Here is a 26,023-nt window from a genome sequence, read left to right on the forward strand (position 1 = left end):
AATCAAAACATGCTTGGTTCAGTAAATTCAATACAGATAGCAATTTATTAAATAAAACTAAATATTAAAATAAACAAATACCAAAATCACACTCAATAACTTCTGATCAAAATAATGTCCTGGTATGTATTCCATCATTATTTTAAACTAGTCTTGCATTATCAAACTCTAATTTCTATAGATCTCTAACAAGAATCTAATGACTCAATACAACAACCAAAGAACTCTGGGATTTGGTCTACTAAAATTGATTATATGGCTTGACCTTTAGGACATGCAAATGATAAATTGAAGGTTTTGATCATTGTCAAAATTGATAACTGAGCTGAGATGCAAAATTTTTCCATTACCTTGCTGAAACAACTAACAAGGGCAAGTCAAAACCTAGATTTAACTACTCGAGAAGATAACATAAACTACATGTCAAAGAGTAATAAAGTGGGAATCTTTTCCAGGAATCATTTCTGAAGAGTTTATAATTCCAGGGCTTCTAAAACAGGCTGTATATTTTGATAGCTGGACCTTGATCAACAAGCATCTGAGATGCAGCTCAAGACACTTTTATGGCAAAATTGATTGGCATTGGAACACAGGATTTTGAATACCCTCAATTACCAGGGTTTGGATCCCCTAAAACCTGCTATGAGACAGGATCACCACAGAAGGTCCAGTCTTTAGTTCTAAGCCACAATGTATGTATGTGACATGTACTAACATAATGTTAGCTGCATGTCTACCTGTTGATAAAAAATTTAAACCCTGCTGAAATAAATAACAATACACATTGTCGGTGGTGTCAAGCCATTTTTGTAGCTGAGACTGATTACGAGGAAGATGCCTCAAAAGTAATCTTTTGTAGTAAATTAATGCTTCTTTTCTGCAACACACTTGCTGCTGTAAATCCCAAGTATTCAGTATGAAACACTCATGGATTTCCCACAAAGTTGTTTTTGAAAAATGTGGAACAGAAGAGGGATGATGTTTTGGCTGTAATTCTTCTAATTTAAATTCCCAAGATTGACATCTTTGGCTAGTAGATATCAGGACTGTCAGACCAATTTCGCTCAAAATATTTATTTTTGTAAATCCAGTCTTCCTTCCCTGTCCATTTATTGATTTCAAATTCAAACCATCTAAAGAAAAAAAAGGAATTTGTTAGATATCCATTTTGTTGAGCACTACTTTGAATTGATGATGGCTGTCTGATTTTTCAAGGTTACGGTAAACAATATTTGGTTTTCTCTCCCTAAAAGCCAAACTATTAATGAAATCAGATTAAGCTATACATCATTTGATGCACAAGAATGTGGCGATTCCAACCATATCAAAATAATTGGCAAATATTGCTTAATTTCATGGCTTTTTTTCAAAGCCATGTTAATTTTTATACCACCAAAAGATTGTTGGCAAAGATTATATTGCAAAAATGCAAAAAATTAGCCTCAGTCTTATAACATGTTTGATTTCAAGCTGCTTGGATAAGGCTAGTAATGCTGGAACAATTCTACTTTTTAAAAACAGTGTTGTGAAATAAAATTCTTAGTCTCTTTGAACAAAACTTGTTTCAAAACCTGTTTTTCACATGGCTAATAATGACTCAAACTACCAACTGATTGCAACGGATTGACAATTTTGTACACAAACACATAGCCTCTTAATTTGGTGTAGTACTTGATTAACCCCAATACATGTTAATACCAAACCCCATCTACCTGGTTCTCCATTTCTCTTCTTTCTGATGTCGATCTCTCCTTGATGCCCTTTGTTTTTCTTCTAATCGAAATTTCTCGTCAGCTGCTAAGTCTGTAAGGGAAAAAAAACAAAGTTTTACAACAGAAATCAGGCCTTTTTGTAAGAAATAGCTCATAGAGTGGCCCAGCGCTTGCGAGAGTTTCCTTGCAAGAGCAATCGCTCTAAAAATGATAAATAATAATCAACCATGCTACAAGGGTCTGTAATGTTTACACAAACTGTATAATCCTGTTAGAATATACTTTTGTGTAAGGTAATATAAAATGAAAATAAATGGTTATGATAATCTTTAATGTACTCCAAGAAATAATAAATACCCAATATAAATGTGCTATGTTTATAAATTTATGTACATCCTGAGGGTTATATAGCCGTTGTTGCCCAGACAATTTTCCAAGGGCAAAGGTAGTTCAAATACCAAGTGCCTTTAGTATGCCTAAACATTTGAGTGGAATCAAATTACAATTGGATTTTTTCATCGAAATTTGGTTAATTCAGCTTACTATTTCAGATAGTGCTTTTATAGACCATCTTTGCATCATCTATTTGACTTGCTTAAGTCACAAAAGATGAATGGAAATGTGGTACTTGTATTTATTCCTCACAGTTTTGCGCTAGTAATCAAATCGTGCATGGTGGGGTTTGTGCAAAGGCTGATTGCGAAACGAATAGGCCTGAGAAATCAGGAAAATTGCAAAACTACATGACAGAGAATCAATACAAATTTTAAAAAAAGAATAGAAGATCAACACAGTTTTATACACAGACGTCAAAAGTAAACATGCTATTTAGGTTGTAAAATCCATGTGATTTGATGTTTAAGGGAATGAAATGTGATAACATGTTATCAGCAATGAAATGGGCAGAGTAAAGAATCTAACTTCAGTGGGACTTGCAAAAACCGTTTTTAAGAAGTTATAGACAAAGTTTGGATACATTGTTCATTGCTTCTTTTATAAGAGACAAGATCTTAAAAAAATAATTACCTATATCTCCATTTTCTAATGCTTTAATATCTGGTCTAAATCTGCAGTCTGTTGGTGCAATCTGGAACGAAATAAAATTGAACTTAAAAATTTACAAGAAACAAAAACAAAACAAAACCTCTTAGCAAAGGTGCTAACAGTGCAGCTCAGACTGTGATTCGTTTCCGAAAACATGGTTGACAGCAAAACTCTGGTAAAGGAGGGTTGGAGTCTATTCAGAAAAGTTCTTGAAGCTCACCTCCAAATCATAATTGAAGGGAAAAATTGACCATGCCAAGAATAATTGTTGGCCTAACTGCTTCAAGTAAGCCAAAAAAATTTTCTGATTTTGCCGGTTAGGGTTGATCTGATTTTAAGGGTTATCAAAGGCAAGCTATTTTACCAGTATGAAATTGCGAGGTCTGTACATGCCAAATGGAATTATTGTCATTGAAGGGTAAAACACAACTATGATAAATAAATGGGAACAAGCACATCACATTTGAACTGTAATAAACTCAAGCTGTTTTTGTATTCCCCTTGAACTTTTACTTATACTTTCACAAGCACCTGATAACTTAAACATTCGTAGATAGCATAGCTCTGGACTAATTTTCGAGGTTCCCTTGGATTTCTGAGTTATCAAGATTATACTGTATATAAAATACTGCTTTCAGACGATCAAACTTTTGGACAAATCAAACTTTTAAACAATAGAATAAATTATAAGGCATTGGGAAAAAACACGGTAAACAACGGTAAGCTTTTTAACAAAAAATTAATATTTGTTCAAGTGTTAGAAGTTTCTTGATATTCTCAGATCCTTAGCATTAAAAGTTTCTTAAGTGTATTTTTTAAATCTTTCAAAACAGCCCTCTTAAAATCTTGTTGCTTTAGATGCTATGACTTTCCAAGGCTATTTTATTTTTGGGTGGTGCAAAGATCATGATGTAATTTTTATGATGCTTATGAATGCCGGATTAACTATGCGTCAAATTCTTTACAATGCGAGGGATGATTCTAAACTCTGAATATTCGAATCTTTCCTCAGTTATTCTTATTGCTCTTAGTTTTTCTGTTACACCTTAAAGTAAGTTTAAGAAGCCCATGATTGTCCAATGACAACTGTTTGTCCGAACGTCTTGATAATGTGCCTGCCTTTTCCAAAATTGCTTCCCTGAAATATTTCTGTTTCCTAAAATTTTCAACTTTAAATGAAGGCAATAACACAACAGCTTACAGTGGTCTTATGCTCTGTTCGTAATTCGTTCAGTGACATTGCAAATTCAGTCATATTGTACATCTAAAACGAAGAATAAAATGTTTATCGACAACAACGCAAAAACTACAGCAGCAAATAGAAATCGCAGATAACCTAAAATCTTAGCCACAACTGTTGAGATAAATGCTAAAAACATGAAATACAGCATGCATGGTTAGTCTAACAACTACCTCATTCAAAATTGGATACATGCAGCTTTATAGCACAAATATAACTATAACTATGTCTGGAATCGTAAATATCCTTAAGGTCTTCGCAAATGAAACTCACTAGGGGAGTTTATTGTTAAAAAATTACCGGAAATATGTGACATGTTTGGTGAATGGCAAAACAACAGTAAACTAAAAATTTTTTCAAGGATGGGTGGGTCATCTGGTCCTGTTTGCAACGTTTGCCTCTGTTCTTCAAACATGCTTTAACAACTCTGCAAAGTATCAAACTCAGTTCATAGAAAACTAACTACATACTTCTGCAGCATACAATGGCTTCCTCCTAACTTTCCAAATCAAATCAGCACCCTCAGGCAAAACAAATTCTCCCTCACTCTGTTCACTTTTGTCGTTCAAAATTATATCTGGCTGGTCAGCAGGGCAAGAATAAAAATGCGAGGTCCAGTCTCCTTTTACTAGCCGAACTTTGTTTTTTCTGAAATAAAATCGTTTATTGAATTAAGCTTCTATAGGTAGAAAGCTACAGCAATCAAAGCAATAATATTAAATAACAATAAGCTACACAATCTTCTTGAAATTGAGTTCAATACATTGATTCTGTGATTCTGTGGCTTGAGCAGAAAAGGAAAAGTAACATATATTTGAGGTATCCAAAGGACACATGAGGAAGATGTGTTTGGGTAAAAATCATGAGAAAGCAGGGGTTTGCAAGGAGATTAAGATCAAATGCAAAACTGCAGTGGCAAAAAGCAATAGGCCAGTAGCAAAGTTATCACCAGATTAACTATTTAAAATCAAAATCAAAATTGAAAGTATCAATTGGTTGGTTGCAATTGACCAACTTAGGGGATTTAATAACCTGTCACAAACCATTTGATACAATGTTCCTCAACAAACACCTTAAAAACACTACTATGTACTCTTTAAATGGCTTTAGAACTTGTGCACTAAAAAACCTTCATTGTGAGATATAACAAGAAAAACGATCTCATGGCAAAAGTGGAGCAAATAAGAAAAGGTGTCCTGTTAGAGGGTCTTATACGAAGACCGTTTCAAAGTCAATGCATTACATCAAAAGTTATACCCGTACAACTCATTTCTCTGCGGGAGGCTCCAACTTGTCTAGTGTTGGTCTGCCAAAGAACTAGCGTACGCTAAATTTTGGCCCATATCAGAGGCATACGTCTTGCGTACGGAAGTTTATTCTGTTTTCTGGAAACTCGTATGCTTGAACTTATAAAGTTGAGAAATACTTCTTTTCTTTTTCTCCGTAAAAGTAGAAAGGCAAGAGGAGCCTTCCTTAATGACATGTCTGGAAACTAAGAGCCGAAAAGCTTATGGCAAATCATTCAAAGCTTTCCGCATGCACATGCGGAAAACATACGTGCTTACACATTGGGGATATGCAAGATGAAAAGGGGAACGCTTCAAAGCCTTGTGCAGTATTTAGCGTACGCTAATAAGTAACTTTGAGCCAGGCTTAAAACTCCTTCTCTAAACCATAAGTTTCGACACTGAGAAGAAATGCTTTTAAATTATGATTTTATATTATGATAATATTATGATTTTAAATGACTCACTTTTCGTCCAAAACATGGCCTTCAACTTGATTTAGGTCTTTTCCAAACCAACCAGCTGGTTTGAAGTTCAAATTGCATTGGTGCCCTGACCTGTGAGAAACGATATTAACTGTGCCAACCTGAAGTAAAAATAATCAAAGAATCAAATAGAGAAGTTATGAATAATGATCAATACTAGCAGGGGCATTGTGGTTCAAGCTCCAAAGAGGGCAACCATCCCGAAATTCCGATAAAAAGACGTGTCCTAATTGGATGTGACAATACGGTTGCAGTGTTTATCAAAATAATGTATAAAACTGATTTTTTTCTTACAAGTACTGATGCGACTAGACAACTGAATCAAACTCCGTCTTTGACCAGATGTAAATATAAAATACTCGAAAAACTAATGAATACACTTTGTGGTTTATCTAAGAAAAGCAAGAATATGCTATAGAATAATGCTTGCGTGTAAATACCCCCTGCTGCCTGCCTACTGCCCCCTGCCCCTCTCCCAACATCCTTGAATACATGTTTGGCGGAAAAGAAGTAACTTCAAATGAGGAAAAAAATATCAAACTGTAAAGGGATACTAAACGTACTCGAGCAAATAAATCTGAACGCTTATCTGAAAGGAGGCGAATTTTGCTGTAGAAGCTCTTCTAACCATTAAAAAAAGAATAAAGTATATCAAAAGCCCTAAAACAATAACGTGAAATAAATTTACCAGTTCTATCCATAAAGTTCCAACGATTATATTATGAACTGCAGTTTGAACCGGCCCAAATGTGTAAGCTTCGTTGTATCTTGATGGAGAATGAAGATAATAAGGTTACAAAGATACAGAAAAGGATTATGTATTCTACAAAAACGCAACTATAGCATGAAACGTAAACGCTGAACATTATGCATCAAAATCACAGACATCATTGCCAGATTCATTAACCATGTTACAGTAGCCATGTTACAGTAATGTATCTGAGGGAGCTTGATACTATGTCTCTTTCGGCCACCCTTAAGGGCTACTCCTGGGATAATATTTAACTGTTACAGAAAAAAAACAACCAAAAAATGTGAAGCAACTAGGCAAACAGACCATCCAAAATATGCTGTTTACTTTAAATGTTGCCTTCAAAATTATAGTGAAGTAGCTGCTAGGGTTCTAAGCAAAATGAAAAGCAACTTTTGGTGTTTTAACTTCAAAGCCTACTCACTTCGGTATTTCGATGGTTAGGTTTCCTTTTGTCCTCACTTCGATGTCCTTTCCCCAAAATTTAAGAGCTGGCTCTATCGAAAGGTGAAGAAAAAATCCGTCTCCTTCGCAGTGCAAAGCACTGACTGGCGGGTGGTGGCTTACTTGCTCCGCAATCAGCTTAAAGCCAAGATCTTCCCTGTAGCAAAATAAGTGGTTTGTTGTTGATGTTGTGAGGAAATAAAATTCGGTTGTCTAAAAAGTCTATTCTACTCGCTGTTTTGGTAACACAAGGAAACCTTTTTTTAGATCAAGATGCCAAAAATCTGATCATCTAAGACATCCAAGAGATCATAGAGCTTTTAAAAAAAGTATCCCGACTTGAAAACTAGCTTCAGAAAGTCAAACTGATTTGGCAAACATTAGCAAACACGTTTTTGGCAAATGAGAAACATTCAGTTCAATTGCAGGTCTCTTATATAGTAAGCATAGCATAATTTGCAAGTATAGGCTTTGAATAGGAGAAGGGGTGGTAATTTTTCCAATTTTTTTGGAATAGTGGGGAGGGGTTGCATTGGTAAAAAATTCGATAACACACAGGAAGGTGGAAACAAGATATCGTTACTTTGAATCAAAGATCTCATGAAAACGGCCCACTAAAAGGTAAAACAATCCACCACTAGAAAAAATCTATTAGCGGATAATGTTTCGAAATGCCGATGAGCAAGGGGAGCCTGTAATGGAGGTGAACAATTAAATCAAAATAATGTTCTTCAAATTTTTCAAAATAAATAGTACATTGCGTCATTTATATCTGGCATAATTCACCAACCTGACGAGTTCGTATGTTTCTCCAAGCAGAGGGTTAAAAGGTTTACCAATTCTGCCAGCATTTGGGGATTGGGCACTAACAGCGAAGCCAGCAATAAGCTACAGGTTTCAAAAAAATATGATTCAGTTATATATAGAAAATGAAATCTTTAGAAATTTTTAAAGATCCAGTTCGAATGGGCCCTCACAAACAATGAAAACTTGCCTTAAACAATAACAAGGACGAATCTGGGCAGCAAAAATGATAAACTAATTTTGATAAATAAGTACAAAGAAGATACGAATTCAGCATATCGTGCTACATAATCTAACGAACACTTTTGAAATCAAGAAATCGATTTGAACGATCAATATTTCGTCAGTACGATCTGCTGATTGCTCTTTGCCCGGGACAGGATTATCTTCTAACCACCAGGCATGATATCACAAGTATTATATTAAACTATATACATACTTTCGGGGCATCGAACTTTTTTGAAGGTATTCAAGAAAGGATATCCCCCGTCACTTGCTTGAACAAGGAACATTTACAAACAACAGAGAAACAAAATATCTAGTTAGGTTGCTTATTGCTGAATTCCGAGTCTTGCATGTAGGCATGTAGGGATTATTTACATTTGTGATAGGCAAACATCACAAATATGGTACTGGGAGACTTGCCTCTATTCTCTTCACCGGATCGTCTGTTTTTGCTGCTTTGCTGATCAACTCAATATAGTCTCCATATTCGACAATTCGTTGCAAAAACGACAACGGCTCATTGAATACGACTATGAAGACGAGAAAAAGTGAATTAAAATAAAAAATTTGTGGTTTGAAATAAAACTGGGAGCACTAGATGAGTGAATTATCTAGGCGGAAAGAGCTGCATCTGAAATAACAAGAAGAATTGGAACTGTTTGGAATGTCTGGAACCAACAATGTTTCAATCAAATGTAACCCAGCGACGACAACCGCCCGTAGGTCGGTAATTTTCACCATTCTCGAAAAGTTTCAACGTCAGCAATGCCTGTTTAAGCAAAGCTTTTGGTTGGCAAATAAATTTGCATGATAAAACTACTAACGTAATTCATTGACACGACGGACCATACATCGGTTTTCGGGGCTTAAAAACATTTATCAAGAAATACGTAGCTTCGAATCAATACAGCTGATAATTTAGAATTGTGATCATGAAAGGTAAAAAGATCAGCACCGAGAATCCAACTACAAGTGTATCCCGATCGATTGTTTAAAGCCTAAATAAAAGCAATGCTGATAATAAAGATTACGTTATCTTTTAATTCAGTTGAAGCCCACAGTGTTATTATCAGCATTAGGGTATTACCAATTGTGTGAAATGTATGCACAACATGTGAAATGTATGAAACTAACCTGGCATGGCGATTCTTGATAAGTCCTAGAAAAAAGATTTGAAGCTTTAGTGTGAGTACATCATTTGCACCAATGAATAGCATTAACAATAGAATGTATTTTCAGATATATCTGAATCGAGCTTGATTATCGACAATGCCATAAAAATAGGCTGCGCAGTAAAGATATTTTAAAAATGGCTCCAAGCGAGGGAATGTCGTTAAGTATCGCATCATACATCATACAGCTTTCTCAAACTGGATCCTCACATACCAATGTTACAAGTATGATTCAGACTTTTGGGAAACCAAGAACAATTCACATAGAAAAAAATACTAACCTTTCCTATTGCCTGCTTGAGAACGGTCCAAACGCTAAATTCGCTTCTTGAATGCATATTATGAGGTAGTCGAGTCCTGAATATGTAAAGCCAAACAGATCAAAGCATGTAGAGAAATGCATGTGACAAGTAAAGGTCGAAGCATTTTGAAAATAATCACTGGTTTTTCTTGAAGTTTTAAGTCTAACGTTCAATGCAACCAGAAATGGGTTCCAGAATACAAACAAACAGTGAAAATTGAAAATATTAAGGCCACCTGAATGTTTTCCAGCTAATATTTTACTGTTCTAAAGCATCATCCTTTCTATCATATATGCAATGAACACAGAAACACCACAAAGTCCATACCCTATGACACTGTTCTTTGCTAATGACCCCTGAATGTCTAGCCTTTATCCGAATAACATGGACACTACTCTTATACATAACTTAGGCCACTGTGGGATTTAACTAGCTAGCGCTGTTAAGTACCTCTCACAAACTAAATCATGTAAATAAATACTATGGACGACTTGTCCAAGGAAATTGAAATGAAATTAAGTCTGGCAGGTTCACAGTGAGTACAAAAGGAAAACAAAGGCGTGCTTCGCATAAGGCATATACGTGAACAAAAATGTTGGACTCGAGGCAAGCACACATGTCATTGTCTAAAGAGGGGGGAGGGGGTATTGCCACCAAAGCGAAACATTTACGACACCAAGTTTTTCTAATGTAGTTTTGGGCGCAAATTGTGAAATTATATGTTGATCAAGTATTTGAGGGGGTTTTTTTCAAGAAAAGAGAGGTTGAGGTAAAAAAATTGGGTTATTGGCCTGCCAAATTCTGATTGTTTCTAGTGACTTTAATGTCTGTTTACAGATGATATTGCTTATAATCAGCGCTAGTTTGGCAAATTTGGTCATCAAAAAGCCGGCTTCAATATTTGAGGGGCACAGTAAACGTTCCAAATTTTATCCCATGGGAAGAACAACCTACTAAATTTGCATTTTTCGAACAATTTTCGGGGCAAATGCAACTAGTATGTCTTTAAGCTCAATCTGTTAGAGGCCTTATGCCCTTTTTCCGTTAAGAAGGGAAAGTAGCAGAGCTTAAGCACGACTCAAGGCTGTACTCAACCCCAGGAATGTCTGCAGAGTAGACAGGGCCTCTATCCACCTGAAAACTTCACCTTCCATTGAGTTTGAGTCGAGCCAAAAGTTGCCTGCAAGTGCCAATGGACTTCTCGAAACATAACTAACAATATTTCAACTGAAGATAGTGACGCATCAGTGCCCTGTGATTATATGACGTAACTCAAAGCACCTGTATTTTGATTTATTCAGTTGTAGCTTCTCAGGACTATTCTGTACGTCTCCAAAACAGCCTTCCCTAATTTCATCTAAAATTGCTTTCTCCTCAAGAATCGTGGCTCCGTTTTGAAATCTGGGCTTTCGAAGCTCTTCCAAGGGCAAACCATCAAGTGAGTCTTTGCCAGGGTTTTCATGCATGGCTGTAAATGTTCCGTTCGGTTTGACCTCTGTTGACATCTGAACAGAACGCTCAAAGCTGTCCATAAACTCACGGGGAGCATCGTAGAATTCTTCAAAGTCTTCCAAATCTGAATCAGTCTCAATTACTCTATGGCTCCCCTGAACAAATAAAAATAGCAAATTAATATTCGAAAACTTTCCAAAAAATTTCATAAAATTTCAAGGGGTTGTTGGGGTTTAAATTGGGGAGTTCAACAAACAAAGGAAAAATAAATGTACTGATTGAACTAGTCTTAACCAAACACTGGGAGAGGGGTTGCCATAAAAATCACTCCCCTGCTAAATTCACCACTGTTCTGAGTGCAACTGAATCTTACTGAACTTCTATAGAATTTATCTCTGGAAATATCTCAACGGCAAGTCAAATAGTAGCTTAAAAATTTCAAGAATTTTTCTGAAATCCTCAATAGACTCTTTATAGAGTTGATTTATGAGCGAGGAAGTCTTTTTCTTTTGTGCATGTTAACTTTTTGAGCATAAAACAATGGTCTACTCCAAACAAATGGATATCAGATCAACTCTATCTTGATTAAGATCAATGGTATCTTGATCTAAAATAGAGTAAGATCCCAAGGTTGCATTGCAAGGGGAAAAGCCGCGCGTTTCAGAAGCAAGGATAAGTATATGTGCACTTCTCGCAGCACCACAACACCAGTTGTTAATTGAAAGTATAGCAAGTTGAAGATACACATAAGGTACACATAAGGAGTCAACTGACGGCGCCATTTTCTCTATTGAGGAACCCTCAACTCATAACAATAATTGATTAAAGATTATCATGTTAGATGTGAAAAACAAACATTCAAAATGAAGTAGCGTTGTACAAACAGACTTCTTGGAAACCGACATAGGCCATTACAAACATCAAAAGTGTACATTCTAAACATGATGAGCACTTGCACCATGCTTTCTAAAGGGTAGATAGACACGTGCCATCGAAGGCTTCTGTTTCACACTTCCTTGTTCGCGCAGTATCTCTTCTTATTAAAATACATTTTGACTTTTAAACAAACACAGCCTCCTACAAAATTATCATAAACCTGTCATCCACCCAGCCCTGGTACTTGAAGGCAGTTCATCAAGTCCTTATAACGTATCTACAAAAGATGTACACATCAGAACAAAACATTTGAAATGGCATTACATTTGATTTTCCTTACGGGCGGAAGTGTTGATGCGTTAATTCATCTCCAAAACTTACCATATATATCTCGTTATTAGAAAGCTCCCCGTTTGCCTGAAACTCTATATCTTTCATTGCATCGCTTGATTAAAATCAAACACGATATGGTACGATTAATTCGCAAAGGTAATTGTAACAAACAGAACTTTATATCCCAAATATTTAGAAGCCACCACAGTTCATTGTAATTTTAAAGAAACTCCACACACTTGCTTCCGAGCGTATCAAATCTTTTTCACCACAACATTAAAACCAAGAGCAAAGAAGTTCGGCTATAACATAGCCATTGCCAAAAAATTAGAACCTTCGAATACTGCCAAATGCAAGCAGGAAATTCCTCACATTTCGTGTTGAAGTTGCCGTGTTAAATCTGTAGCAGCGAATTGCTAACACATCGGCCCGCGACTTAATTATTATTAGCCTGTGAGGTATGGCCTAAGCAGGTACATGCATCGAAAACAATACATGCATTCCGAGGTTTATCAAACAATGAAACAGATGTGTAAACAAAAGCATATTCAGTTGAAAGACGAGGCCATAGACTGTTGTACAGGTCCATGACGCTGGATTTCAAAAGATCGGCCTGCAGACAAAACAACATTGTAATCGCAGTAAAAGAATATTAAGAAATATGAAATGCATTAATCTGCTTGCTGCTCAATGAAAACTAATATTTTGGAGATAAAGAATGACAATCAACTAATGTTTTGATAAGAAAGGCTCGCTCGTATCTGCGTCGTCTTTGTAAGGTAAACTGTGAACAAGGTAAAACATATTTATACTTATTTCTCATAGATAAAACTCAATTGATAACCAATGCAACTGTTGCAAACAAGATAGAATTACAGAAAACCCTACTGCGTGGGCAACAAGTTCTTTACTTGCTTTTTAATGCAAACACAAAATCTATTTATTTGAAGATTTATTTATTTATTTATTTATTTGTTTATTTATTTATTTATTTTTATCAGGTTCTATTTGATTTTACGTAGGTTTAGGCAGCACCGCTTCTGCCTATTTCAAATTCGATTCTTTTCAAAATCTTAATGTATATTGAATCTTATTCTTGCAGCATTTTGCAATTAATCTTATTCTTTTAACTTTTTTATAGAACTACGTAATGCACCTTTGATCCCAGGGATTTGTTGTTTTGTCTACGTAATGACACTGTATAAATTCATTTCTTATTATTCATTATCTATTTACCAGTAGCCATAGTTCGCCCTTAGTTAGTTTGCTTCTTCACTGTTATTACGCACCTGTTTAACCTCTTTCCTAGCTTTTGACCTAGCTCATGAAAATGTCTTATATTGAAGATTTTATCCTAATATTTAAAGAGAGCTACTTACCGTGGCTAAACTAGTGCAAAAACCACTGCGCTTAACTGCGTTTGTTTGGGGGGGGGGGCTGGTGAGAAAATTAAAGGCAATTTGGACCGTTGAAGTGGAAGGAGAAACGATTTATAATGAAAGTTTATAGAAAAAGCTCAAAAACTGGTCTCTGTTTTGAGGAGAAGGGATTCAGCTCTGAAAAAAGGGCATAACGTTCTTTTTGACAAACGGAAAGTTCAGACTTTTTCTTAAATATGTCAAATAACAACAACTTTGTATGTCACATCAAAAAGGGAAATCACACTCTTGTATATACCATTCTCTCTGTAGCAACTTTGATACAGTTTTACGCAGTATCAATTCAAGCTTCAGATCCATCCCATCTTTTTGGCTTTAGTCGACATCTAACGATAAAATCTGAGGAGCTTGTCGGGCAAAAAGTATTAGTATGTTATGTAAATAAATAATGAAAGGTCGCAGTAGCAGACAGTTCGAATCATTCAAATGGAATACTCGCGGGGAAAGGCCGGTAAAATGTTGACAACAAGAAACACCGCAATGCGCCAACAACAAACGACAACATACACAAATAATTATAGATGGTTAATCGCGGCATCATACGGGGCTTCATCAGAGCAAAAGTCATCAACAGAGCATCATCTACGCTGCGATGAAGCCCCGTATGCTGGGGTTTTATGTTGACCATCTATAATTTATTTGCGTTTGTTGACGCTTGCTTGAGGCGTAGCGCAGTGTGATTTTCTATGCTCATTTTCAACATTATAGTATGTTATGTTTCCGTTTTCCTGTGCCATCTTCAAATTAAGAAAATGCTTTAAAATCATTGAATTTAACATGCTGGATATGTGTCCGGTTTTACTACTCAATATGAATTTTTTTCCTGAAATAAAAAGAAATGAAAGTTATTTAATTCTTAATCGAGATAGAAAAACACACCAGGAGAAAGCAAATGGTAACATACCCCTCTTCTGGCTTTGGTTTGAACCGATTTTTCCAGTGCGTGATGCTCTTGTGCCAAGACATGCAGTGCATCTTCTAGAACTCTTCGTTTTTCCGTCTCCTCTTCCAACTGCAGCCTCCTGACCTCGTCTTGTTGTGACATGACAGATAAACAATGGTTCAAATTGGTGCAGACCTCTTGTGACGTCATGACTACTTCGTTAAGTTTGAACTTCAAGTTTGCAGTAGTGCCTGCAAAACAGAACGAATCAATGAAATCAAATCTATTTGCAAATATACTTTGAATTTTTTTCGAAGTTACTTGGCGAATAACGAAGTTACTATTTAAGACTCGAGGGCAAAATTGAAGCAGCATGTTTGTCAGAAAAGATTATTTTTAAGATGTTTTGATCTTAAATTAAAACTGTCTAAGATCTATGTATAGAGTGAGCAGCCAGATTCCCATTCATTGTGCGAGGTTAGTTATGAGCCGAGACAGAACATGAGCTTACGACTCACGCGGTTAAGAACCTTTCAAAAAGATAAGCTAGATAATGACATGCGACACTGAACAAAGCATATGAAATGCTTGGTAGACCTATCCAAAGCGAGGCTGCTGTTTGATGCAATCGAGGATGCTATTCTCTTCTTAAATAGTGACAAGTCATTCTCTGCGTTGGTAATTTGTTAGTTAGCTTGGTCATCAACAGATGAGAATGATGCTTCGATGTTACGATGCTTAATACCCTGTGTCAGTTCATTGCATGATTCAGCATTAGCATTACTCATTAGTACAAGCATTATATAGGTTGCTTCCGGGCGTGCACCAGGGATTCGCTCATGCCTTGTATCCTATGCGTTGTATTAATCTACTGGCTGACAATTCTAGGGACCCAAGCAATAACTAGCTTTACCCATTCTTCTACCAGCAGCCTTATCGGTAATACGTGGCATGCTATCATCGAGACCAGTGTTAGGAGCGTGATCTTGCCATTAAATTTTTCAATAAAGTGAGGTGTATATGGATGTATCTTCCATTAAATGTTTCCTCTAGTTTTTTTGCTAGTGTCCATACAAAAGCGATGTCTCTACTGTTACTCGACAAATGAGCCCAGAAAACATAGTAGCCACACTGTCAATGATCATGCGGAAGGCCACAGAAGCAAAATATAAGCGAGTGCAACACCTAAATCTCGTCTAACTTTCATTGCTTTTTTTGAGGAAGGTTTTCAGTGCTTGAGGGCATTTTGCGGAGGAAGGCTGAACACTTTTCCACATTCTTTGAATGCAATACCTTAAAACAAAGAAAGCATCACCTTGTCTGATATTTTGATCCTGCAAAGTGTTGAAATAGGCAACCAATGAGAATACTTGCTGTTCCAGAAGCTGTTGATGTGCTTTGGCACTCTGTATAAAAACATTGTACATCATTGTCAAGCCCATGCTTGAAGAAAGCGACAGTATTGGTAAAATCTTAGTTGTGAAAAAGTTCAAGCAGTTCAAAGCTGGTTAAACAGCCATAACTGTGAAAACTGTGAAAACTGTGAAAACACAATAAGCCACGAGCAGAAGCGTCAATGTTTTCCAAAAAGGGGTACCTTCTATTTCTCTACAAGACGGCGATAAAATGAATTTATATGGCTAAGACTTTATCATAAAGAGTTACGGCATTTGTAGCGTGGCTCTTGGGTGATAGATTTGTCTTTATGACAGAACAAATGGACAGAATAAATGGGTGTCGATGCTTCACATCAAAGGTTTATAAACCACGAATAGAATTGGCTGTTTAGCAACCATGAACCATGAAAGTCTTCTGAAGGCTTCCAAATATTCTTATAGAGAAAATAACCCCATCAACCCTGACTCATTTACACCTATGCTAAAATCTTTCTTCAATTACTTAAGAACGATGAAGAAATGCAATGAACGTTAATTATCATACCTTTAATGCATCTTCCATGCTTCCTAGCGGTAGGTAATCTTCATCTAGTTCGTCTAGCAAGACCACGTGTGGCATTGTTGTGTAATGAGTACTGTATGCACAGTGATCTTGAAGTGCGTTGAGCCACCTCTAGAGGAATGAGAAAACTGATGCTACAGAGAAGTTCACATGGGATAATTGGACATTCATAGCATTAGAAAGGATTTTTGTTGCATTATTTCATGTTTAAATAAAGAAAGAAAATGTAGTATAATTGGCAAATGCGGGTTGACCAAATCAGCGAGAACAAAGAACAGAATTTGATGCTACAGAGAAGCCAACGTGAGACATTCAAAGCATTAGAAAGTATCTTTGTTGGATCATTTCATGCTTAAATAAAGAATGTAGTTTCATTGAAAATAGACTGGTTGACCACCTCAGCGAGAACCAAGAAAATAATTTTTACAGAGACAAAAAGGTTTCAAGTCACCTTGAAAGTTACCGGTTGTGACTTGAGTTTGTTGTCAATAGTTATGCCAGGACTAAGTTCCATTATTTTTCTGAAGAAACCTTGCTGTATCGAAAACTATTCAATAGCAAAGATATACCAGCTAAAAACTTTTTAGTTATTTCTTCCTTGTATTTGTAACAAGTACTGTGCTCTGGGAACGTAGAATCATTGTGCCATCGCCAAAATTGGTAGAGAAAATTAGCTTAAAAGAACTACAAAACAAGTCTAAAAATCAACGATCGAATTTTAACAAATTGCCGAGCTCCTCAGTTAGGGAAAGAAAAGCAAGATTACCCATGAAATGCAGAGCCAAAAAGGATCATTTGGGGGACAGATATTCGAGGTGGGACGGTACTTAAAAAGGTATCTTGCCCTTAAGTGGCCTAGCAACGGTGCAATTGACAGTTGACAAATGAAAGCAAACCTGTCGATCAACTTGGGCTGCAGTTGGGATCACTGACCACATATGCACAGTGTGATCATTGTATTGAACTTGAAACTTGCTTTTGTCTTCTCTGGAATTCTAGGATAAATCGACCGATACAACAACATTAAATCAAATCAAATCAAATCAAATCAAATCAAATCAAATCAAATCAAATCAAATCAAATCAAATCAAATCAAATCAAATCAAATCAAACTTAAGTGACTTGATCCAGCACAACTGAAGGGTTCAATTAAATGCCAAAGCAGCCATGCGTATTAGCTGTATTCTAAATTACAAATAATTAAGATTTTTGAGCCGAATAATTAAGATAATTAAGATAATTAAGTATCTTTCATACGGAAAAGCATCTAAAATTCTTAAAATTAAAAAAAACTAGGTGCCGTTGGTTAAAAACATGCATAGTGAGAGTATAAAATTACAAATCGATGTTATCTTAAGCATCAATAATACTCAAGGGAAGCTTAAAAAAAACAAAAAATACTCACATGAAATTTTGCATTATCAAGATATTTATGAAAATGTCGCTTTATTCCACTGGCAGCATCAGCTCTAAAATTGGGTAAGAGGTTTTGTGAATATATCCACAAAAATTATGTTGTGTTTAGAAATGCTAGAATAGGTCAAAATATTTTAATTGATGAAAATCTGAGTTTAGTGTGCCTGACTCAAAAAAAACTTACACTCAAAGTTTAGCTAAGTACTCCGCTGAAGCTACATAAATTAAATTTAGAGTAAGTAAATCAATTTTTTTCAAATCTTCTGATTGATGGTTTAAATGCAGGTCGACTTCATCTAACTACAACGATTCGTAATCCGCCTTAATATACAAGTTTTTTAGAATCATATGCAGATTCAACAATGCATACTGGGTCAAATTTTCGCCATCTGGTAGATCTAACAATGGGAGGGCATATGAGGGACAATGAGGGAGATGTCTTTACGGTTTGGTCTCAAATAGACCGGTACTGCTAAATAGGGAAAAGTCATCTAAAAGAAATAGCGCTTTTAAAAGTGGGGGCGGGGGTGAAGGTAGACAATATGTGATGCTTAAATATACAAAAATCTCTTCAAAGCTTTGACATGCCATAAATAACTTATAAACATTTTTGCACTCTAGAACCTAGGAGCATGAATAAACATAAATGAAGAGTTATTTTCACAACAAATGAAATTGCAAGGAATTCATTGGGAAGAAAATTTATTGCGATAGATACCTTCCACTAAATGCCGAAAGAATCCCTCTTTCAAGGACAACCCATAGCTTCTTCCATCCAAACACCCTGGTCCTCTGCAAAGATCAATATCGCAGAGCCTCAGTATGTGAAATTCTGTCCCAGATTTTGGTTTTACTTGATAAAATTCTTCACAAAATGCATTCGATCTTTTGACAATAGGAAGAACGAGATTTAAATTTTTTGTTACCGGTTAAACTTACAGATAAAAATATTTTGAAAAGTTTAGTTCAGGAAGATAAGCAGTAAAATACCTTCATCAAATACCCTTCGAACCTTTGAACTGTCTTTTGGACAACCTGGAAAGATAACCGAGTTATTTTAACTACCTAATAACAACATGAAATAGCCAAGATATATGTTGGTTTTAGTCCAACGTACATAAACAGCAAAAATGTAAGATAGAGGATACCTGCATTGGCTGAACATCGAGCAGCTGCCTCATTTTGTCATCTCTTGCTAGCTCACTAGCTGTCAACCCTGTTCAAGAGAACTCATGCCCATTACCATGGCTTATCAAAAACAGTCATTTAAAACGCAGGTTCGGATTAATTATATAGCCTTATAAAGGCTTATTCTATCTTCATGAAAAACGTATATAAATAAGTGGACAACAACCGCTCCTTTATCCAACAAAAGTCACTTTACAAATCCTGCTAGAACATTGAGGATACTGATACTAGGAAAATTAGAAGCGATGTTAAAATGGTACAGATGAAGTTCTTCAATCTGAGATAATGCGAGTAATTTATGAACAAATTCATTGTCAGTGGGCCCATTTCATATGAAAAGTAATTCACGAACCTCTGTTGTTCTTGATCGTTGAATCAATTCCATTTTGTAGTAACAATACTGCCACTTCTTTGTGACCCCTGGAAAAGCCAATATTATGTTGGAAAAAGCAGTTCATCATTTTGAAGACAAAGATACTCGATAATTGATTATTTTCATTGAGGGTGTGTTTGAAAGAATCTTGATAAAATACAGTAGCTAGGATACCAACCACTAGAGAAAAAGAACTTGCTGTCTTTTGGATGAAAAATCCAAGAATCTTTCATTCGGCATGAAATTAACGGAAAATTTACTTTGCATGTCTTTACAATCATGCTTGAGGAAGTATGGTGAATGGCTCGGCCAGGGGCAGATTTTAGTGGGAAAGATTTGGGGGTGGGGGTGTCCACACTCTTTTGGTGCCTAGGTCGTGGAACCGCCTATCTTTAGAGTTCACTTTTCAAATTTACAATAAAGGAGGCAAATAAAGTAAAATTTTGTCGCCATTTGATTACAACCGATAACAGGTGCAACGGTCTGGGGTTCCAGTCACTGCCATGACCATAATTTCTCTTACAGCGAGAAAGTGCCAGCTCTCGGAAGTTCAAGGCGTGGGAATCATGAGGTCTTGTCACATTTTTGACACATTTTGTCAGAAAAGTGTAGGACACTGCTCAATAAGCATCGCTTTTCGGTCTTCTAAAACTACCTTCAAAAACTGGGTAGCATAAATACGAGGACCAAAAACAAACAACTTGTGGAAGCCCCTCATCCCTAAAAAACTTACTAATAAAAAACAAATGCTTAGTAGTCAAGACTATTTAGCAATTTCAATCTAAATATCGCTATTCACAAGCAAAACTCAGATGTAAAATGAAAAAAGTTTTACGGAGGAAAATCAATTTACCTGTATGCTGCACAATGCAATGGAGTGTTGCCCATTAAATCACGACAGTTGATATTTGGTGGACTGGGGCAGCCAAGCTAAGAATTTAAAAATAATATCATGGTATGAGCTGATTTATTTCTCTATTTCTTTTTATCTTCTTTATAACAGGATTTTACTTTCTAAATAACAGGCCTAACTAAGGAAAGCCTGCGAGCACCCTTGCACCACATCTGAACTTGCCTAGAATTGCGATCTAAACCACGCCTCGATATCACGAAATTCCATTTCAAACTAAGTTGTCTAAAATCATTGACTTTAGTTATTTTCTCGGTCTTGATTAAACTAAGACCCATTTTAATCACTCTTTTATGATATTCCTTTATGAGATACATGATACTGTCAACGTCGAGCCTTTAGGTCACAATGGATTAAATCAATCCATTTGATTCGTATTTAGGATATTATTTTGCTCCCGGGTCGAAACAAATTTTTTCGAAGGCACCAATCTATTCTTTGTCAATAATAATCATAATGATAACATTGTTATTCTAGGGTTTTGACACATTCTGTAATGCTGATTCACAAGGGCCCATGAATTCCTGAGAACTCTAATAGCACGGGAAACATTGTTTCAGTTATTAAATTTAATTTCAGTTACTATGTTCCAAAACTCCTCCCATCTGAAGGTCATGACCTTCTCCCATAGTGCAAATTTATCCATCTTCAATAGAATGACCTATGCGTTATTCTTGACAGATTTTGGTTTTATCAAAACCAGCAACAAATAACGGAGCTTTAAAAATGTCCAAAAATAGAAATGTTTCATGACATTCAAGATTTTTGTCAGCATGAGCCTAATTTTCCGAATCAAGCCAGGTTCTTGCTTTGGATACTTCTTAGTGGTAAGATCGTTCCATGATATTTGTAGATAGCATTACAAAAGTATGACAATAATTTTCATTGCTTTTTGTGTTGACTCTGGTCTGACAGCTATTGGGTAACTTATTTTAATTGAATCTATTCCATAGTAAACCAAATATTAAGCAAAGATAATACACCAAGTAGTTTATCACTGCTATTGAACTCTGAAATGTCAACAAAAGTATAACATGCTTTAAAGACTAAAAACTGTAGCCTTCTTGTAAACATTCAAACATGTAACAAAATACTTCAGAGTTATTTGTAAAAAGTCAGTGACCATGTCTGCAGAAGTTGGACAATCATCCTGCAGCCATGATAAACAATGTTAAACTAAAAAGCCATTTCAAGTTTTAAATGCTAAATTTACTGATAAAAATTGTCAGCCTTTCAAAAGTTTGTCTTTAAATTGCCTGAAAGGTGTAACTTACCAACTCCTTGGTTCTCTTCATATTTCCCTCCCTGGCTGCATTCAGTAGCTTTTCATTGCAGCGAAGTTTCTGTGACCGTTCAGCCGCTGTTAAATGAGAACATTTTAATTTAAAATATGAAATGGTAGCTTCAAAAAAAATTATATCAGAGTTTTTTGTAGGCAATTTGAACTTGTGAGCCAGTTTGGTAAGTGGGCAACCATTCATGATGTTTAAAACAACACTTCTGAACCAGAAACGTTTTATGTCCTTATAGTGCTTGATGCCCCCAAAAAAACATTTTGAAAATTAAGCCTCCAAACAGAACTGCTAGGCATCGTGAATCTTAAAGGCACTTATTTTGAATAGAAGGCAATCTGGCCACTAGTACTTGAATTTTATCAAAAGTGTTGGGTGAACTGCAGGGGCTGGCCGACAATTAACTTGTGTAGAAAAGAAGACCTACATATAACATATTTAAAATGCCCTAAACCACAATACCTTTAATAAGATTAAGAACTTCTTGATTGTCAGCCATTTGCAAAGGTGTTCTTCCTTCTCCATTTATTATTGATACATTTGCTCCAAATTTAAGTAGCAAAAGAACAACACTCTGAAAAAGAAAATTCCATTGCTAAATGCTTTGCTGTAATCTCCAGGGAAGAACATAAAAAGAAAATCAATGTCAAGTCAGGTATTGTCAAAATCAAGGTTAAAGCTTGATTAAATTAAATTAAGTTTATGTTTTATATGTGATCGGGTATGCCTTTTTGGTGCCCCTTGGGCTTTTGTTTTTAGCACAGACTGCATGGTTGTGGGAATTTGTGTTTATTGTAGCAGTGCTCAAGTAGCATTACATTGTGCCTTTTATACAGCCAAAGCAACAAGGGTGCAAGTGTGCATTGGCCTTTGGTATATAAACTTTATGTTGGCATAGTTTCATCCTCACACGCTACATGACAATCCAAAGTTTCAATGTGGAGGGCAAAGATTTTTCCTTGCGACTCTGCCCACGGAACCCATGTGAAATTTTATGAACATGCACTTGGTATTTCAAGATATTTCCAATCAACTTGCAACAGTATCAAAAGTATATTCGCACCGTCCTTCCTGTAAAAGCTGCTCTGTGAAGAGGAGTATCACCCATTCCATTTAAAATATTCACATCTGCACCATGCTGTAACAAAATGGAATTATGGCATAAATATACTAATCAAATCTTACTGTAACCGAATTCTAAAATGCTTATAGCTAAGTACTATGAATATCAATACAAATTTCTTAAAAAGGTCTTGAAAAGATCACAGGTGATTTTCAAGTACACAGATCTTCCACAATGTTCATCATTGGGTTTTGTGTATAGAACAGGACGGTTCTAAGTTGTTACTCTGAAATTCATGCTCAATAAGAGCATTAAGAAACTATTAAAAACACTCTCTCCATGGGTACTATTATACATAGTTGTAACAACTGTAACAAACATTAAATGTAAAAAATACTGTCAGATCAAAAGAAATGGAAATTTTCAAATAAACTAGTTTAAAGAACTTTACCAATAAAATATGTACAGTATAATACGGTTATAACGTACTTTAAGGGACCAGTGTATTAAGTACGTTATATCCGAAGTACGTTGCATCGAGGGTAAGTAAAAATTGATTAAAACCAAGCACACCTTTTTCCGGGACCAAGCACACCAGTTCGTTATATCAAAAGTACGTAATAACCGAGTATGTTATAACGGGATTCTACTGTACATGCATACAAGAATTAAAGCTTTTCAGAACTAAATTGTTGTGGCTAACATAATCAAGGGCAAGTTTTTATTCCTTGTTGCAGATAAATATCACAGAAGATGAAAACAAATAGCCATCAAATTTCAGATTGTTTCTATTCAATATAAAATTGTGATAACATACAGTCAAAAGGGCTTCTGCAACAAATTCATGGCCAAAATATGCTGCAAGGTGAAGAGGACTCCATCCAAAATTTGATTTGTTTTGTCCTAAAAATAAGAAGTTGATACAATAACACCAAAGATATTGCAAGTGGTAGAACTGAGTTTTGGTGATGGGTTATAATAGGTACCTGTGAGTAATCTACCCTTGAATAAGTATCTACCCTTTCAAGCAAATATTTGTCATGTTGATAATGGAACTAACAAAGACATGATATATTTTCCATGATATATTTGAAGTCTTTCCAATAACAAATAAATTATTTATGCTTTAAGAAAAAAGACAATAATAATGTTGTGAAACAGTAAGCAGAAAAAAATGCAAACTGGTGTGGACTATTGTAAGATTCATAAAGACAGAAGGGCAGAACAAAATTATTAAACATGAAAGAAAATGATTCTTTTGCCATTGTGCTGCAATATAAACTTTTTTACAAATGTAGAAGTCCTCTCCTCTTGTGAATTGTGGCACTCTCTCAAACAAGGGACAGGCATTAACATATCCTCTTTTGAAAAACAACCTAATTACAAAATATATAGCCTTTATTCTCAATTTCTGTGACTAGAGTCTTTATTATAATTCAGAAATAAATTTCAATTTAGTCATACCTTTGCAGTTAATGTCCAGAGTGGAAGTACCATCATTAGATAGGTCAAGCAGGCTCTACAAAGAAAATTCAAGTTAAGTGTTGGGTGAGCTTTTGTATTTTGGCCAAAAACTAGTTTTAGAAATGTTTGCATATGTATATAATTTCCCTAAGTTTTAACAAGGATGAACACACATAAACCAAATTGTGCAAACAACATTTCTTGAATAAACGAGAAAGCATGTTGGTGTTAAGTCTGCTTTTACTTTGCAGCACTTTGCAGAAAATAAGATTTTATTTCCAATGAAGCAGGGGGCCCCAATAATTGTCAAACTGTATTTACTTTATTTCCTTTATAAAAGTGTACTAAATGGGAAGCAATACAGTGGAGTGTTTGACTATTCCAAATCAAAATGAAATGGTATAAAACAGGAGTCTATCTGCAATAATTTGGAGGGGGGAGGGGGGGTTACATGATGTCAAGCCCATTATTAGATCAGTTTTCATCTCAGTATAATGACTGTAGAGAAAATCCCAATCATATACATTATGTGAGAATGTCAGTGTTGATATATCTTCCAGGGTTGATGAAGGTATTTGAATGTATTTAGCCTGGACAGTGAATAATTACCCTGATTATATTTAAAAAATATGTTATAATAGTGCCGTCGGAATGAAATGCATATTAGGGGAAGGGTTGCCTATTCTATTCCTTCTCACTCAGTACACTGCTATAAAGGAAACATACTACAGCCTGACAATCTGCAATCTACCATCTACAATGTTAGTCTTCAAAAGGCTTAGCCCATGACAGAGATACACCATACTCTCACTACAACACACCTACCTTACCTAACGACATATAACTAGACACGATATTGGTTAACGGATTAGTAGTTTTGGCAAGGGCACTTGGTCAACATGTTTTACTTTGGCTGCATGGCAATGCATACTACAGTTAGTGATAAGACAGCTATGACAGATCAATATTACAGTAGCCTTGGGTAGGTTGCAATTTCATATATCAAGGAGAGGAATGCATGAAACTAATGCATTAAACAATTATTGGGGGCTGCAGCCCCCAGCCCCCTGGTTCCGACAGGCCTGTGTTTTGATGACGTAAGCGGGCAAAACAATGATGACAATTTAGTTGACCCACCCCATATAAATGAGGGCCAATTGGGTGACTCATTTATCTCAATCGCTTCTCTGAAACCGCACCCATTTCAACACCGAGAAATAAATGAATCCGTCTATGATCTGAACTCGCAGAACGATGGCCTACCGACACCACGTTGCTACAGTTTCAATGTATTCAATTAGGCTATTCATGGTTGGTGAACAAGATAAGAACGGTACGAGGCAGAAAATTATCGTGAACATCAAAACTCTACTTACATTAACTACTGCTAAATCTCCTTTTCTGGCAGCCTGTAACAGCTTCTCTTCTTTCTGGTCAAAATTTGGTATATTTTCCATTTTCATGCAAGCGTAAGGAGGGTATTGCGAAGTCACACCACCTATTCACGCTCGGCTCGGCCTAATTTGAAAACAAAGTAATAAGATCGGCCACAATTCCGATCCACTGACAGACCTACCGGTTAAAATTTCCCATCAAAATCGATAATCGTCTCTATAATAGTTATTTCGTGGTTCAATCTATGGTGTCTATCATCCACTGTTGTGATTGTCTTTGGACTAAATTGACAAGACCATATACTTAGGACAACTGTACTTTCCACTGTTCACTCTAATTAAGTCGTCACCCTCACTGAATGTTTCGGTGGTTGCCAACATGCGCTCCCTTCTTAATAACAATTTTGAATATAGATCCTCATATTAATAATTATAGATATCTTTAAAAGCTATAGAACCGTGGTATTTCCCAACATGTTTGGGCGTTCTCCAAATCTCCATATTCTAGAAATCTG

General features: G+C 35.8%; 1 protein-coding gene across 1 annotated transcript; it reads right to left on the minus strand.

Annotated features, from left to right (window-relative positions):
• Nucleotides 1-17: 17 nt before the first annotated feature.
• Nucleotides 18-26,023, minus strand: LOC135689370 (oxysterol-binding protein-related protein 1). Its single transcript, XM_065206563.2, has 29 exons — nt 25,491-26,023; nt 24,115-24,169; nt 23,468-23,553; nt 22,651-22,725; nt 22,050-22,161; nt 21,570-21,655; nt 20,239-20,315; nt 19,365-19,432; nt 18,973-19,040; nt 18,815-18,859; nt 18,543-18,616; nt 17,814-17,877; nt 17,304-17,402; nt 16,390-16,518; nt 15,764-15,854; nt 14,470-14,699; nt 10,747-11,072; nt 9,445-9,520; nt 9,126-9,150; nt 8,412-8,521; nt 7,753-7,850; nt 6,943-7,119; nt 6,456-6,534; nt 5,750-5,868; nt 4,467-4,644; nt 3,958-4,020; nt 2,739-2,799; nt 1,713-1,803; nt 18-1,133 (listed from the first exon to the last, which is right to left on the minus strand). Exons 1-29 carry the CDS (start codon nt 25,575-25,577, stop codon nt 1,031-1,033), a joined length of 2,952 nt encoding a protein of 983 aa, XP_065062635.2. The 5' UTR covers nt 25,578-26,023; the 3' UTR covers nt 18-1,030.

Source organism: Rhopilema esculentum, chromosome 5, assembly GCF_057945365.1.
Source record: "Rhopilema esculentum isolate cy_ngs chromosome 5, ASM5794536v1, whole genome shotgun sequence".
NCBI classification, from domain to species: Eukaryota; Metazoa; Cnidaria; class Scyphozoa; order Rhizostomeae; family Rhizostomatidae; genus Rhopilema; species Rhopilema esculentum.

Bases quoted from the DNA above. Each gene is read 5' to 3' on its own strand.
- LOC135689370 (XM_065206563.2), bottom strand. From the start codon at position 25,577: ATGAAAATGGAAAATATACCAAATTTTGACCAGAAAGAAGAGAAGCTG. The intron at 15,855-16,389 runs GTATGATAATTA...GTTTTTATACAG, and splicing joins GCATGGAAGATGCATTAAAG to AGTGCCAAAGCACATCAACA. The intron at 1,804-2,738 runs GTAATTATTTTT...TTTCCCTTACAG, and splicing joins ATTAGAAAATGGAGATATAG to ACTTAGCAGCTGACGAGAAA.